General features: G+C 39.4%; 1 protein-coding gene across 8 annotated transcripts in view; it reads left to right on the top strand.

Annotated features, from left to right (window-relative positions):
- TMEM245 (transmembrane protein 245) overlaps positions 1 to 16622 on the top strand; it is a 106683-nt gene that overhangs the window by 42433 nt on the left and 47628 nt on the right. For all 8 annotated transcript variants that reach the window (XM_078373992.1, XM_035254173.3, XM_078373991.1 and 5 more), the window contains 2 exons: positions 5840 to 5922; positions 14529 to 14619. In XM_078373992.1, the coding sequence (XP_078230118.1) occupies positions 5840 to 5922; positions 14529 to 14619 (174 nt within the window). The remainder of the gene's footprint in view (positions 1 to 5839; positions 5923 to 14528; positions 14620 to 16622) is intronic.

Genomic DNA, 16622 nt, shown 5'->3' with positions numbered 1-16622 from the left:
TCCAGCCTGGGTGACAGAACAAGACCTTGTCTCAAAAGAAGCAAAAACAACCCAAATCATTTTATGAGATCAACATCATCCTGATACCAAAACCCGGCAGAGACTTACCAAGAAAAGAAAACCTCAGGCCAATATCCATGGTGAACATAGATGCAAAAATCTTCAATAAAATACTGGCAAGCTGATTGCAACAGCACATCAGAAAGCTTACCCACCATGATCAAGTAGGATTCATTCCAGGGATGCAAAGCTGGTTCAACATACGCAAATCTATAAACGTAATTCACCACATAAACAGAACCAAAGACAAAAACCACATGATTATCTCAATTGACGCAGAGAAGGCCTTTGAGAAAATTCAACAGCCCTTTATGCTAAGAACCCTCAATAAACTAGGTATTGACGGAACGTATCTCAAAATAATAAAAGCTATTTATGACAAACCAATAGCCAATATCATACTGAATGGGCAAAAACTGGAAGCATTTCCTTTGAAATGCCCTCTCTCACCACTCCTTTTCAATATGGTGCTGGAAGTTCTAGCCAGAGCAATCAGGCAAGAAAGGGAAATGAGGGGTGTTCAAATAGGAAAGGAGGAGGTCAGATTGTCTCTATTTGCAGACGACATGATTGTGTATCTGGAAGACCCTATTGTCTCAACCCAAAATTTCCTGAAACTGATAACCAACTTCAGCAAAGTCTCAGGATACAAAATCAATGTGCAAAAATCACAAGCATTCCTGTATACCAATAACAGACTTGAAGAGAGCCACATCAGGAACGAACTGCCATTCACAATTGCTACAAAGAGAATAAAATACCTAGGAATACAACTAACAAGGAACGTAAGGGACCTCTTCAAGGAGAACTACAAACCACTGCTCAATGAAATAAGAGAGGACACAGATGGAGAAACATTCCATGTTCATGGTTAGGAAGAATCAATATCGTGAAAAGGGCCATACTGCCCCGAGTAATTTACAGATTCAATGCTATTCCCATCAAGCTACCAATGACCTTCACAGAACGGGGAAAAAAAAAACACATTAAACTTCATGTGGAAAGAAATGAGAGCCCACATAGCCAAGTCAATTTCAAGCAAAAAGAACAAAGTGGGAGGCATCACACTACCAGACTTCAAACTATACTACAAGGCTACGGTAATCGAAACAGCATGGTACTGGTACCAGAACAGAGGCCTCAGAGGCAACACAACATATCTACAACCATCCGATCTTTGACAAACCTGACAAAAACAAGCAACGGGGAAAGGATTCCCTGTTTAATAAATGATGTTGGGAAAACTGGCTAGCCATGTGCAGAAAGCAGAAACTGGACCCCTTCCTGACACCTTACACTAAAATTAACTCCAGATGGATTAAAGACTTAAACGTAAGACCTAACACCATAAAAACCCTAGAAGCGAATCTAGGCAAAAGCATTCAGGACATAGGCGTAGGCAAGGACTTCATGACCAAAACCCCAAAAGCATTGGCAACAAAAGCCAAAATAGACAAATGGGACCTAATCAAACTCCACAGCTTCTGCACAGCAAAAGAAACAGTTATTAGGGTGAATCAGCAACCAATAGAATGGGGAAAAATTTTTGCAGTCTACCCATCTGACAAAGGGCTGATATCCAGAATTTACAAAGAACTAAAATAGATATACAAGAAAAAAGCCCATTCAAAAGTGGGTGAAGGATATGAACAGACACTTTACAAAAGAAGACATACATGAGGCCAAAAAGCATGAAAAAATGCTCATCATCACTGGTCATTAGAGAAATGCAAATCAAAACCACATTGAGAAAGGCCAATCAAAACCACCTCACGCCAATTAAAATGGTGATTATTAAAAAATCAGGAGACAACAGATGCTGGAGAGGATGTGGAGAAATGGGAACACTTTTACACTGTTGGTGGGAGTGTAAATTAGTTCAATCATTGTTGGAAGACAGTGTGGCGATTCCTCAAGGACCTAGAAATAGGAATTCCATTTGACCCAGCAATCCCATTACTGGGTATATATCCAAAGGATTATAAATTGTTCTACTATAAGGACACATGCACACGAATGTTCATTGCAGCACTGTTAACAATAGCAAAGACCTGGAACCAACCCAAATGCCCGTCGATGATGGACTGGATGGGGAAAATGTGGCACATATACACCATGGAATATTATGCAGCCATCAAAAATGATGAGTTCGTGTCCTTTGTAGGGACATGGATGAATCTGGAGAACATCATTCTCAACTGACACAAGAACAGAAAATGAAATACTGCATGTTCTCACTCATAGGTGGTTGTTGAACAGTGAGAACACATGGACACAGGGAGGGGAGCATCACACACTGGGTTCTGTTGGGGGAAAATAGGGGAGGGACAGCGGTGGGTTGGGAGTTGGGGAGAGATAGCATGGGGAGAAATGCCAGATATAGGTGAGGGGGAGGAAGGCAGCAAATCATGCTGCCATGTGTGTACCTATGCAGCAGTCTTGCATGTTCCTCGCATATACCTCAAAACCTAAGGTGCAATTAAAAAAAAAAAAAAAGAACCATTCTAGAATTAAAAAAAAAAAAAGACTCTGTAGATGAAATCCATTTTCATGCCTATTTAGGCCTCATGTTCCATAATCATCTAGTGGGATTTTCAAAATGCAGAGCCTGTGTCCCTATCTTTTCAGATGATATATAGGAATACTATATTATTGATATAATTTAAATGAATTGTCTATTTAGTAAGTGTTGATAAATGCTGTAATCCTTGCATATACATATTCAGTCTTTTTTTAAAAAAAGAAGCAAAAACAAAAACACCAAAAAATGCTGTTAGTCAACTTGACCTAATTAACAATTAGAAATTACATTATTTTCAAGAACACATGGAATACTCAGCAGAATAAACAATATGTTCAATAAATTTGGAAATACTAGGCAAAGCACAGTGGTACACACCTGTAACCTCAGCTACACGGCAAGATGAGGCAGGAGGATCACTTAGGCTGTAAGTTCAAGACCAGTCTAGACAATATAGTGAAACCCTGTCTTATCCCATGTTTAAAAAAAAACTGTTATTTCAAAAATACTAAAAACATACTGAGGCAATGTGTGTTGGCTCACTTTTGTAATCTCAGCATTTTGGGAGGCTGAGGCAGGAGGATTGCTTGAGCCCAGGAGTTTGAGACCATAAGGAGACCCTGTCTCTACAAAAACAATATAAAAAATTAGCTGGGTATTGTAGTGTATGCCTGTAGTCCCAGCTACTTACAATGCTAAGGTGGGAAGATCGTTTGAGCCTGGGAGGTGGAGGCTTCGTTGAGCTGTGATTGTGCCACTGCACTCCAGGATGGGTGACAGCGAGATTGCTGAGTCAAAACAAAAAACAAAAAAAAGGAGCATTTCCTGACACACAGAAGTAACAGAAATCTAGGAAATGTCCAAATATTTAGAAATAATAAAGATCAAGTGCAAATCAATGAAATTTGAAATAGAGAAACAATAGTAAAAATATGAATAACTCAAATGCTGGTTCTTTGAAAAACATTGATAAAATTGACAAATTTTTAGCCAGACTGATCAAGAATAAAGGAAAGAAAATGCAAATTACCAATATCAAGTACAAAAGAGACATCTCTACATATCTCACTGATCTTGATAACAAGGGAATATTGTGAACAACTTTATGCCAACAAGTTTGATAACAACATTAAATAGAGAAATTCCTTGTAGAGAAGAAATGGAACAGACTCAAGAAGAAATAGAAAAATTGTAGCCCATTATTAGGACAAGAAATTGAATTAGCTTTTGAAAATCTTCCTACCAAGAAGCATTCGGGCCCAGATGATTTTACTGATGAATTTTATCAAACGTATAATAAGAAATACTGCCAGTTCTAGACAATGTTGTTCAGTTAGCAAAGGAAGAAGTGACACTTGCCAACTCATTTTATGAGGCTAGTATTGCCCAGATACCAAAGTCAAAGGCATTCACAGAAGGGAAACTCCAGACCAATATCCCTTATAAAGAAACACAAAAATCCTTAACAAAACATTAATAGATTAAATCTTGCAGTATGTAAAAAGAAAAATTTGTGAGGTTCATTTCGAGAATGTAAAATCGGTTTAACCTCCAGCGATCAGTTAATGTAAAATAGGTCCTGAATCCAGTCACTTTTTTGCTACTGCTACTGCCCTGCTCAAAACTATCCCCGTTCTCTCTTGAATTGTTCCTTAGCCTTATTTCAACACAGTGTCCAAACCTACTTTAAACATCTAAGTAAGATTATGTCCCTTAGCTTACAGCCCTCTCGTTTTCTGTATCCCACAAAATACAAGCCTAAGTCCTCAAAAGAAAGTGTCAGGCCTTATTCAATCTGACTTTTTTTTCAGGCACTGCATCTGAGTTGATTATCTCCCCGTTGTGTTTGAAATCAGTTTGTTTTCCCCTTCTTGCTGCAGTTTGTATTTTGTGTTCTCCCTACTTTTCTGGGGCCTGACAGAAATGGAAGTGGTACCACTTGATGGCTTAGGTGGCTGTGTATCTTTGTTGGGATATCTAGACTCTGTTCTGTTCTGGGTTCGTATGTGACTTACCCTAGTGATTTTGCTTCTTGGTTAATCTCATATCTATATCCATACCCATACCCATACCCGTGGAAAAATAGCTTCAGTCTTTATACTCCCTCACTCAATTCTTGCCTACTGTGGAACTTTCACTGCAGAAGGGACGGAGATAGGGGGTGCACATGGGTGGGGGACTTTGATCTCTTTCCTCTGATTTATCTTTTCTCTCCCATTACACTTTCTTTTCCTCAGGCATCAGAAAAAGATAAGGCTGTGGCTTCTTTTCTCCCTGTTATTGTAATCTATTTGTCAGCTCACCTGTGTGGCCCCTGGAATGGAGTCAGTTTAGGAGTGAGCTGTTAGGCCTCTCTGTTGTGCTCCAGAATGTTTTGTTTCTTTACCTAATGGCTGTGTTCCAAATTATATCATACTATGTTTCTTTCCTTGTTTGGATGTCCTGGGTAAAAAAAATTTTTTTCAATTGGTTTATTACGATTTTATCCCCCTCATTTTATTGGTTATTGGGCAAGGTAAATTCAGAGGTGCAGCTTCTGTTGGCTTTTTTTACTCAGAAACCTTACTTAGTTGTGGCCAGGTGTGGTGGCTCACACGTGTAATCCCAGCACTTTAGGAAGCTGAGGTGGGCACATAGCTTGAGGTCAGGAGTTCACGGCCAATCTGGTGAAACCCCGTTTCTGCTACAAATAGAAAATTAGGTGTGGTGGTGTGCGCCTGCAATCCCAGCTTCTCAGGAAGCTGAGGCACAAGAATTGCTTGAACCTGGGAGGTGGAGGTTGCAGGGAACTGAGATAGTGCCACTGTGCTCCAGCCAGCCTGGGTGACAGAGCGAGACTTGGTCTAGAAAAAACAAAAAACCTTAGTTGCTTATTTGCCTGTTTGTCTCACACTGATTGATGATCCTATTAGCTCATAAAGTGCTGGTATTATTTACATAGATACACAAACACATGTACACAATAGATTCATGCAAATGAAATGTATATAGATATATGTGTTAAGTATTCGAACATATTTATGTGTTTTTTTCTAAAGTAATTTGTTGAACAGGGAGCTAGCATGTACTTTGTATTTCCCATAGTGCACAACATTAGATATAATGTATAGTAACTTTGTAGTGCATGCTTCTAAATTAATTAAAGATGTATATTTATTTGGCTCTTAAAGCATTGTTCTAATAATAGAGTAGAAAAATAAATGTTAAATTGGGTTTATTTTTTACTGAGATTCTTTTCTCTCTTTATCCATAATACAGGTACATCAAGAGAGTGTACACATGATTGAAGTCACAAGTAATTTGATTAATGAAACTCTAGCAAATCACCCTGAGTGGGCAAAGTAAGAATGTTGTTTTGAAAAAGAGAGAAGGATGACCTATTTTCAGCATCTGTTTGCATGAAATGACCTTCCTTGATCCAGCTGCATTGGAAGATAAAAGATGGGGTTTGCCAGAGCTTTGATAAATATTGTCATTTGTGCAGAAGAGTGTCATGTAATACATAGGGTGGGAGGAAAATGCCCAGGATTTTAGGTACAATTTATGGTAAATGAAACCTTATGTTTTATAATTGAGGTTTACAACATGTTTATAATTTACAAAGCACGTTCGCCTGTCTTACGTCATTTGTTCCTAACAGTGACTGTGTGAGACAGATTGAAGAGATTATCCCTATTTCACACTTGAAGAAAGAAGATCAAAGGTTAAGGAACTTGAGATAATAATCCCCCAGTGGCAGAGTCATAACCACTGCCTCTGATCAACTGAAGGAAAGTTTCCACTATAATGTGGAAACTGTAACTCCTCAACTTTATATAAAATTTTAAAATTTATTTATTTATTTAACTTTAAGAAATGAGGTCTCACCATGTTGTCCAGGCTGATCTTGAACTCGTGAGCTCAGGCAGTTCTCCGGCTTCAGCTTACCAATTAGCTGGGACTACAGGTGTGCACCACCATGCCCAACTTTGTGATTCTTGACATATTCCCGTATTGTATTATTTTTGAGGAAAGATAGGTGAACTATGGCTCAGGGCCAAATTTCGCCATATCCTTTTGTATAAAAGTTTTATTGGAACATACCTATGTCTACTCATTTACATAGTTTCTCTGGCTGTTTTGAGGTTTCAAGAAAAAACAGAATGAGTAGCTGTGGCAGAGGTTATATGTTCTGCAGAGCCTAAAATATTTACTCTCTGGTCCTTTATAGAAAAAGTTTGCCAACTTCTGTTTTAGAGGATCTCTGTGTATGTGTTTAATTTGACTTTTGGAAGAATTTTAAGTTTTTGTGGGTAATATTTAGCAGAGCCGTGCTATCCGTCTAACTGAACTCAATGACACATTGTATGACCTGATTTTTATAAACCTCAAGGCAGTCGTAAGTCAGGAAATACTCTGCCAGCTTTAGGCTTATAAGTTGAGATTTAGCTTGATTTTTTTCCTTTGCCTCTACTTTATTCTTTTATATACAGACTGCCTAGGACATTACTTGAATTTGATTTAGAATAATATTTGAATTTTTTTTTTTCTTGAGACAGGATCTCGCTCTGTCACATAGGTGGGAGTACAGTGGCACACTCATGTCTCACTGCAAGCTTGATCTCCTGAGCTCAGTCAATCCTCCCACCTCAGTCTCCTGAGTAACTGGGACTACAGGCATGAGCCACTATACTTGGCTGATTTTTATATTTTTTGTTGGTGTTTCACCATGTTGCCTAGGCTAGTCTTGAACTTCTGGGCTCAAGTGATCTTCCCTCTTCAGCTTCCCAAAGTGCTGGGATTATGGGTGTGAGCCACTGTGCCTGGCCTATTTGAATCTTCTTAAAAGAAGCATATTTCTTTTGAAATAAAAATTGTGGTATATGTATGCAGTGTAGTATTACATAGGATTTAAAAAATGGACTAATGATACATGTACCAACTTGAATGACTCTCAAAATAAGTATGCTGCCCAGGCATGGTGGCTTATGCCTATAATCCCAGCACTTCGGGAGGCCAAGGTGGGCAGATTACCTGAGGTCAGGAGTTTGAGACCAGCTTGGCCAACGTGGTGAAATCCCATCCCTAATAAAAATACAAAAATGAACCAGGTGAGGTAGCACACATCTGTAATCCCAGCTACTTGGGAGGCTGAGGCCCTAGAATTGCTTGAACCCATAAGACGGAGGCAGTGAGCCACGATTGTGCCACTGCACTCTAGCCTGGGAGATGGAATAAGACTGTGTCAAAAATAAAAAAGTATGCTAAGTGAAAAAATTTCAGGCAAAAAATAGCCCAAATGGTACAATTTCATTTATTTAAAGTTCTAGGAAATACAAACTAATCTGTAGTGACGGTAAGATTAATAGTTGCCTGTGGATTGGGCTGGAGCTCTAGGGAGGACATACATAGAGGTGCAGGGACATTTTGGGGAGTAACAGATGTGCTTATTATCTTGATTAAGGATGTAAGAAGAGAAATAGAATCATGAGATTTCATTCTAGAACAGGCTTTTCATCTGCTTTGTGGAGAAAGATTGAAGGTATACAATATCTGAGCCTTTGAGACAAATTAAAAGCTTCTAGAGTAAACTGGATGAGGAGTGACAAAGCCCTGAACTATAGACAGTTTCAGTGGAGGTGAACAGGAGGGACATTTATAAGGTCTTAAGGGGTTAGTTGGTGATTAACTGGATATAGGAGGAAGAAATCTAGCATAACTCATGTTTCTAGGTTTGGAAATTAGTGGGTGATGGTGGATTCACTGTGACAGGAAATGGAAGAGCACATTTGGTAGGGAAACTAATTGACCTGTTTACCTGTTGAGTTTGAGGTACGTGTGGTAAGTGGAGGCATTTAGTAGGCTGTTAGCTATGTATATATGGGTATTTTTTAACTACGAAGTTAAAGAAGGGGCAGTTGCTGTGTAAGTCAGGGAATCAGATGAGAGGTCTTGGTTGGATCTAGAGTTCTGGCAAACATCAGCATAAAGAATGTATATAAGGTATGGAGAAGATGCCTGAAGGTATGCCCTGTGGGTATCTTGAGCCTTTAAGGGTGAGCAAAAAGCAATAGGTTGACAAAGGAAAATGAGAATGGACTATGAGAGAGGTAAGAGGAAAACCAAGGGAAGAGAACATTTTGAGAAAGTAGTGGTCAGCAATGTCAAATTGCTGCAGAAATTTGTAAGAGTGAAATTGGATTCAGCAACTGCAAGAGCAGTTCATTTAATTGGAGTAGCGGAAGCCCATTAGATTGCAGTGTGTTGAGAAATCACTGGGAATGAGGAAGTAGAGAAAGCAGGTATAGACTGCTCTTTCCCAAGTTTGCCTATGAAATGTAGCTGGGAAGGACATATAGAACATTATGTTTAATTTTTTAAGATGGGGAAGCCTTGTTTATATGCTCTAGGGAAAGAACTGGTAGAGTGGAAGGGGTGGTAAATATTAGGAGAGAGAGGTAATTCTTAGTGCATTTCTCTGAGGATGAAGCATGAGATGAAACTATGGCACAAATGGAACAACTGGGGAAAGCAGGCCAGAATGGGTATGGATGTAAATACTGTGAGTTCAATGTAGTGGAGAAGGCAGGAAATTAGGGGCCATATATCTTTGAATTAAGACGTGAGGTCTTCTGTTCTCTGGCTCTTTGGATATAATACATTTTGAAAGGAGAATGGGAAAAAGAAACCAACATGTATCAGGTATGGGATTTTAGGAAGGAGCCATCTGGGATCCAGGCAAGTGGATAGAGCCTTTCATGGGATGAAAGACCTTCCAAATGTTGTCCTCTAGGGCTCAGCCTCAGCCTTCACATCCAAAGGGCTCCCTTTCTTTGGGTCATTCTTCTATACTGGAAGTAAATGAAGAGCCCTCTGTAGTGCTTTTGAATAGTAGTACATTCTCTCTGCAACTGTATCCAAGGCACACAGATCTGAGCAGCCCCAGATCAGGTAGTAGAAAAAAGGTTTTTTTGTCTTTTGTCTGAAATTTTGAAGTAGCTGGGCGTGGTGGCTCATGCCTGTAATCCCAACACTTTGGGAGGCCGAAGCAGGTGGATCACGAGGTCAGGAGTTCAGCCTGGCCAACATGGTGAAACCCCATCTCTACTAAAAGTACAAAAATTAGCTGGGCATAGTGACGGGCGCCTGTAGTCCCAGCTACTTGGGAGGCTGAGGCAGGAGAATCGCTTGAACTGGGGAGGTGGAGGTTGCAGTGAGCTGAGATCCTGCCACTGTACTCTAACCTGGGCAACAGATTGAGACTCCATCTCAAAAAAAAAAAAAAAAGCCCAAAAAACTAATCAGTTCTCTATATCTATAAAATCATTTTGAGAATGATAGGTAAATCCAGTCATGGAGTATGCAGCCTTTTGAGATTAGCTTTTTATTGCTTAGCATAATTCTTTTGAAGCTCATCCAAGATGTTTTATATATCAAGTTTGTTCCTTTTTATTGCTGAGTAATGCTACATTTAGGAAGGTTTTTTGTTTTTGTTTTTTTTTTTTTTTGAGACAGAGTCCAGGCTGAAGTGCAGTGGTGTGATCTTGGCTCACTGTAACCTTCGCCTCCTAGGTTCAAGTGATTCTCGTGCCTCCCAAGTAGCTGGAATTACAGGCATGTACACACCACCATGCCCGGCTAATTTTTGTGTTTTTAGTAAGAGACAGGCTTTTACCATGTTGGCTAGGCTGGTCTTGAACTCCTAACCTCAAGTGATCCACTTGTCTCAGTCCCCTATAGGAAGGTTTTTTAAAGCTGCTTAGAGTTGGTGATTCATGGAAGATCTGATTATTTTGCAGCAGATAGGTGGGGATGGAATTAGAAATAGTAGGGGTGGGCATGAGTGGTTTCCTGTAACTCTTAGTTCTCAGTAGATTCTGTCGGGAGGAGGGCAGTTGACCTTGTGGGGATTCATGTAGATACCCCAGTAGAGAAGATATAGTTAAGAATAAGTCCAGATGTATTTTCTTCCAACTTGGTGTATGTTTTATATGGCCTGTGTAGTCCCTTGACTTCTGCTGGGTGTGCCCTGTGAGCTGGTGGGTAAATTAGACAGATTAGGATCATCTTAGTGGCGCTCTAAAGAAAATGAGGTTGAAGACCTCATTTATAGATATAGAGAACTGATTAGTTTTTTGGGTTTTTTTTTTGAGATGGAATCTCAATCTATTGCCCAGCCAGGTTACAGTGCAGTGGCAGGATCTCGGCTCAGTGCAACCTCCGCCTCCCCAGTTCAAGCGATTCTCCTGCCTCAGCCTCCCAAGTAGCTGGGACTACAGGCGCCCATCACTATGCCCAGCTAATTTTTGTATTTTTAGTAGAGATGGGGTTTCACCATGTTGGCCAGGCTGGTCTTGAACTCCTGACCTCGTGATCCACCTGCTTCGGCCTGATTCTTGTCTTCAGAATTTCTGTTAGTCTGGAGCTCATTTTCTGCTTTTCCCTAACTTGTTTCAAGCCTGTTGATTCATGCATCTCAGGACCCTCATTAGGAGATGGCACTGAACGGGTTCTCAGATACACTTATCCCTTTGCTTGGGAGAAACCCAGTAGGCTAAACTAAGTTGTTTTTAATCAGGGTTGTTCTCTCGGTAGGCCATAGGTGATAGAGATTAACCTTTACCCAGGAAGGTGAGAGCAGAGCAGTCTAACCTGTAGGGCATTGGTTTCTGCTGTGGGATCCTTCTTGGGTAAGTAGGGGTTAGTGATAGGCGAGGCAGTAAATCTCCGAGGGCAGAACTCAGTTCAGGGGCTGTAGGGGTGTAAGGCAAGAGTATAGCCCAGCTAAGGTGGCTGTCATGTTTCTGGCCCCATGCCTCCTGAGGGAGGCTCGGACTGAGCCAGTGCTTCTATCTTGTCCCCATAACAGCTCCTCTCATTTGTTGCTCTTAGGAAACCTGTGTGAGTACATGAGAAAGTATTTTCACAGTGGCCAGTAAGACATTTTCCCAGACCCAGTAGACATTTGTGAGTCATTAAGGATCTATCCAGATACCTGCATTAGTACATTGAGAAAGTGTTTTCACAGTGGCTAGTAAGACATTTTCCCAGACCCAGTAGACATTTGTGAATCATTAAGGATCTGTCCAGATACCTCTATGAATCTTAACACTTTTTTGAGACGGAGTCTCACTCTGCCACCTAGGCTGGAATGCAGTGGCATGATCTCTGCTCACTGTAACCTCTGCCTCCTGGGTCCAAGCGATTGTCCTGCCTCAGCCTCCTGAGTAGCTGGGACTATGGTGTGTGTCACTATACCCAGCTAATTTTTAAAATTTTTAGTAGAAATGGGATTTCACCATGTTGGCCAGGCTGGTCTCTAACTCCTGACTTCAGGTGATCCGCCCCTCTCAGCTTCCCAAAGTGGTGGGATTATAGGCGTTAGCCACTGAACCCAGCCCATCTCCACACTTTTGAATAACACTATAGGATAGTGTTATCAATATAATATATAATATCAGTATAATACCAATATATCAATATAATATCCATTATAAGGTAGGTACCATATAAGGTATTTTCAATTACCATAATTAAAAATACTTTGGGAGACCGAGGAGGGCGGATCACGAGGTCCAGAGATCAAGACCATCCTGGCCAACATGGTGAAACCCCGTCTCTACTAAAAATACAAACATTAGCTGGGTGTGGTGGTGTGCGCCTTTAGTTCCAACTACTCAGGAGGCTGAGGCAGGAGAATCGCTTGAACCCGGGAGGCAGAGGTTGCAGTGAGCTGAGATCCCACCATTGCATTCCAGCCTGGGTGACAGAGCGAGGCTTTGTCTCAAAAAAAGTGTTAAGATTCATAGAGGTATCTGGATAGATCCTTAATGATTCACAAATGTCTGTTGGGCCTGGGAAAATGTCTCACTGGCCCCTGTGTATGGCGCCTGGCAACAGAGTGAGACTCTCTCTCCAAAAAAAAAAAAAAAAAAAAATTTAGGAATCCTTTCAAATTGTTGATGAATTTATAAATATTAATTTAAAAGATACTTAAATTAATTTCTCCCGTATCACATTTTTGTTTAGTGATTCAGATTTTCTGTTTATATCCTTATACTGTAAATTAATATGTTTGTGTCTCTAAAAGTTTGAAATTTTGTCTTGCTGAGAAAATTTTTTTTTTGAAATAGAGTCTTGCATTTTTGCCCAGGCTGGAGAGCAGTGGCATGATCTTGGCTCATTGCAACCTCTGCCTCCTGGGCTCAAGTGATTCTTGTGTCTCAGCCTCTGAGTAGACTACAGTTCTGTGCAACCATGCCCGGCTAATTTTTGTATTTTTTAGGAGAGACTGGGTTTTGCCATGTTAGCCAGTCTGGTCTTGAACTCCTGGCCTCAAGTGATCTGCCCGTCTTGGCCTCCCAAAGTGCTGGTATTAGAGGCATAAGCCAGTATGCTGGCCGTGCTGAGAAACATTTGAATGGACTGAGGAATATGCCAAAAAGTTTCACAGATACTTTATTTGGAGTTTGGGACAAACTGGCTAATACTTAAGATTGAAACCACTACTGATTGGATGGTCTACTTTTTAATTTATTTAAAAGAGCCCTTATTTTTTCTGGTTAAAGACCTCTTTCCTAGGCACCAGGACTTTGTGGCTGTCAGTGGCAACTGACTTCCTCTTTATGACCATCTTTCTCATACACAGCACTTACTTAAAGCTGCTGTGAGTTAACTTTTGACTTTACCTAATTGACTCTTTTATGTTAGACTTGTAGGATGTGTCATTTTTGGGCCTCAGGAAAGTAAATGACTAGCTTCTGCTTGCCTTCACCTTTCAGCTTCACTCCAGAATAGTTGAAATGAGGACTGTTACATTTGAGAATGTCAACATCGCTAGTGTATATATAAGGAACAGTTTAGAGAATACATGAACATATTTTCTCTTGTGGAAAACATTAGGGTTGTGTAAAGGGTTCTTGATTAACGTATATGGTGCAGCCTGCTTAGTCAACAGGAGAATGAGGAGATCACCTCTCACTGCACAAGTAAAGCTTGTGGACTGTAGTTCCTTGCATAGTTGGAACTCTGTTCAGGAATTCTGTCTTTTAAAAGATCTTTAGCAGATAACCAAGTCGAGGATAATGATTCACCTTCTTCATTTCCTGCATTCTTTCTGATTTCTTCACTTCCTTAGATCAGTGATTCTCAAACTGTAGCATGCATCAGCATCACCTGCAGGGATTTTTAAGGTATAGATCAATGGGTCCCAGTTCAGTGTTCCTTTTTCAGTAGATCTGGGTTTGGGCCTCAGGTTTTTAATTTCTAACAGGTTTCCAAAAAGTTCTGATGCTGCTGGTCTGTGAACCACACTTTGAGAACCCTGTTCCAGATTGCCGAATATCCCAGTCCGCCAGAACCACTTTCTTTGATGCCGAGTAAGGCAGATAGCTTAGGACATGTGAGTAGAATGAAAGGGAGTTTGTGGGGAAAGTGAGTCTAAAAGCGTAGGAAAGGCTGAGGCCGGGTACGGTGGCTCACAACTGTAATCTCAGCATTTTGTGAGGCCGAGGCAGGTGGATCACTTGAGGTCAGGAGTTCGAGACCAGCCTGACGAACATGGTGAAAACCCATCTCTACTAAAAATACAAAATTAGCCAGGTGTGATGGTGCACGCCTATAATCCCAGCTACTTGGGAGGCTGAGGCAGGAGAATCACTTGAACCCGGGAGGTGGAGGTTGCAGTGAGCTGTATCACGCCATTGCACTCCAGCCTGGGCAACAAGAGCAAAACTCCATCTCAAAAAATAAAATAAATAAAATAAAAGCTAAGGAAAGACTGAAAGGACATCCTGAATGTTAGAGGGTTAGGCCCATTAAACCTGGAAGTCCTGCTCATGATACTTTGGTATCTTGTGTATTGATATACTTAATCTGTTACGGATTAAGTATATCAAGTTCAAAGCATTGGCACACTACACAGAGAGTGTACTTTTTTCCTTTTTTTTCTTTCTTTCTTTTACATTAGTTGGCTTCCTGAAGCTCAGGTAGTCCAAAGAGCCCTGAATTCTGCAGCTAACAATGTATATCAGTATGGACGAGAATGGATAACTCACAAGGTAAGGGAACAACCTTTCTTTGTCTCTTTCTCTTTTCACGGTCTTGACTGGTGATTGCTTCTTGCTTTGATAAAACGTAAGTAGAAATACTATTCACAACATTAAATAGGCTTAAATAAACATGTAAGCAACACAGAGTTAAATCTTTTGAAAGATCACATTGAATAGGGGTAGTAAGTAGCTGAACAATCTGAGAAGTTGGCCATCTAGTTTTTTAAGATAGATCTGAATAACTACTTGTGAGTTAGAACAGAATGATCACTTGATTTGGGTTGTCAAATAAGGCTTTGTGGAGAAAAATGTATTAACACATATTAAATCTTGTCTGCTGATAACTATCTTTGGCAGTTTCCAGTTAGTTTCATTTAATCTTTCTTTTTTTTTCATTTACTGTTTCTAAGAAGCCTACAGTATGAAATATTTTGCCTGCTTTGCGGATAAGGAAACAAGACTCAGCAAGGCTGAGACAATTCCCATTGGTCAGGTAGTAAATTGCAGACCTTGGTTTGAAACTGAAGCTTAGCTCCAAATACTTTATTTCTATTTGCAGTGTGTGCCCAGAACTGGATTAAGTGCTTTGATGTGGCAATTGAGATAGACCTTGAAGGAATGGCAGATCAAGGAAGAGTGGATTTTAAGAAGAGTATCTGTGTGAGCCAAGGTGCAGAGACAGGAATGTGCTTGAAGAGATGATCAAGATGCTGAGACAGGAGTGTGCTTGAGGAAGTGATCTTGACTGAAGTGGAGAGAGCTTTGTGAAGGGGAAATGAATGATAGAGGAAAAGACAGCACAGTTAAGGATGAGATTTCACAATATGGATTTGGGATATTCTTTCCCTCCCTAGCATTGCATATAGGAATAAAGGTAATTTATATTTTAATACACTGAAGTAATTAGGATTATGTAAAAATTGACAAGATTTGTTGCAGTGAGACTTGTGCCTAGAAAAGAAGCATTAGTATGTGATTCCATATTCAAAGTTCAAAAATAAAATCTTAAAAAAATATTATGGAAGATACGCTGTATACACATATATGGTAATTTAATGTAAAGATGGAATCATAGTGAAAAGTCGAGAGAAAACTTAGTTATTGATTTTCTTTGGTCTATCCCCAGTAACTTAATGGTTACATGACAAGTGATTTAAAATAAGTGCAAAGTAAGTATGTGGATGCAGATCCCAGAACTGTCAGAAGGAAGATCTAGCCATTGCAGAAGTCTTTTAGCCTTCTAGAAATGTTTTATTTTGCTGAAAGCATAGCATTTAATTCTTGATTTATCTGTTTGGGAGGAAGTTTTATTCTGGAATTCCTACCTGTTTGGGAAGAGGATAATGACAGGGAACTTTGGGTAGTTGGAGAAATGTGCCTTAGATTTTAAAGATGTAAATTTTAAATTACTTAGAGAAAAGATAAGTTTGAAACCCTTTGCTCACAATTATAAAAGGGAAGGCAGCTGAGCAGTCATGGGCATTAATAACAAAAATTTTAAATATTTGCCATTCTGATTAGAAGATAGAGATAAGATCTAAAAAACAGTCCTTCCTCAGCTGATGAATGGATAAACCAATGGTATATTTATATAATGGAATATTATTCAGTTACAAAAAGAATAAAGTACTGATAAATGCCACAGCACGAATTAACTTTGAAAGCATTATGCTAGGTAAAAGAGGCTATTTTAAAAGACCATACATATATATTTTATATATGTATATATAATATATATATGTTCACATATATATTTTATATATGTATATATAATATATATATGTTCACATATATATATTACATATGTATATATAATATATGTTCACATATATTTTATATATGTATATATAATATATAGATGTTCACATATATAATATGTATATATAATACATGTATATGTATTTTACATATGTATATATAATATATATGTTCATATATGTTTATATTGATCTCATTTATATGAAATGTCTGGAGAGGCAAATGTATGGAGACAAAAAGTAAAATAGTGGTTT

Source organism: Callithrix jacchus, chromosome 1 (assembly GCF_049354715.1).
Source record: "Callithrix jacchus isolate 240 chromosome 1, calJac240_pri, whole genome shotgun sequence".
NCBI lineage: Eukaryota > Metazoa > Chordata > Mammalia > Primates > Cebidae > Callithrix > Callithrix jacchus.
The sequence above is the reverse complement of the archived record's forward strand: the minus strand, read 5'-3'. Positions and strand labels throughout refer to the sequence as shown.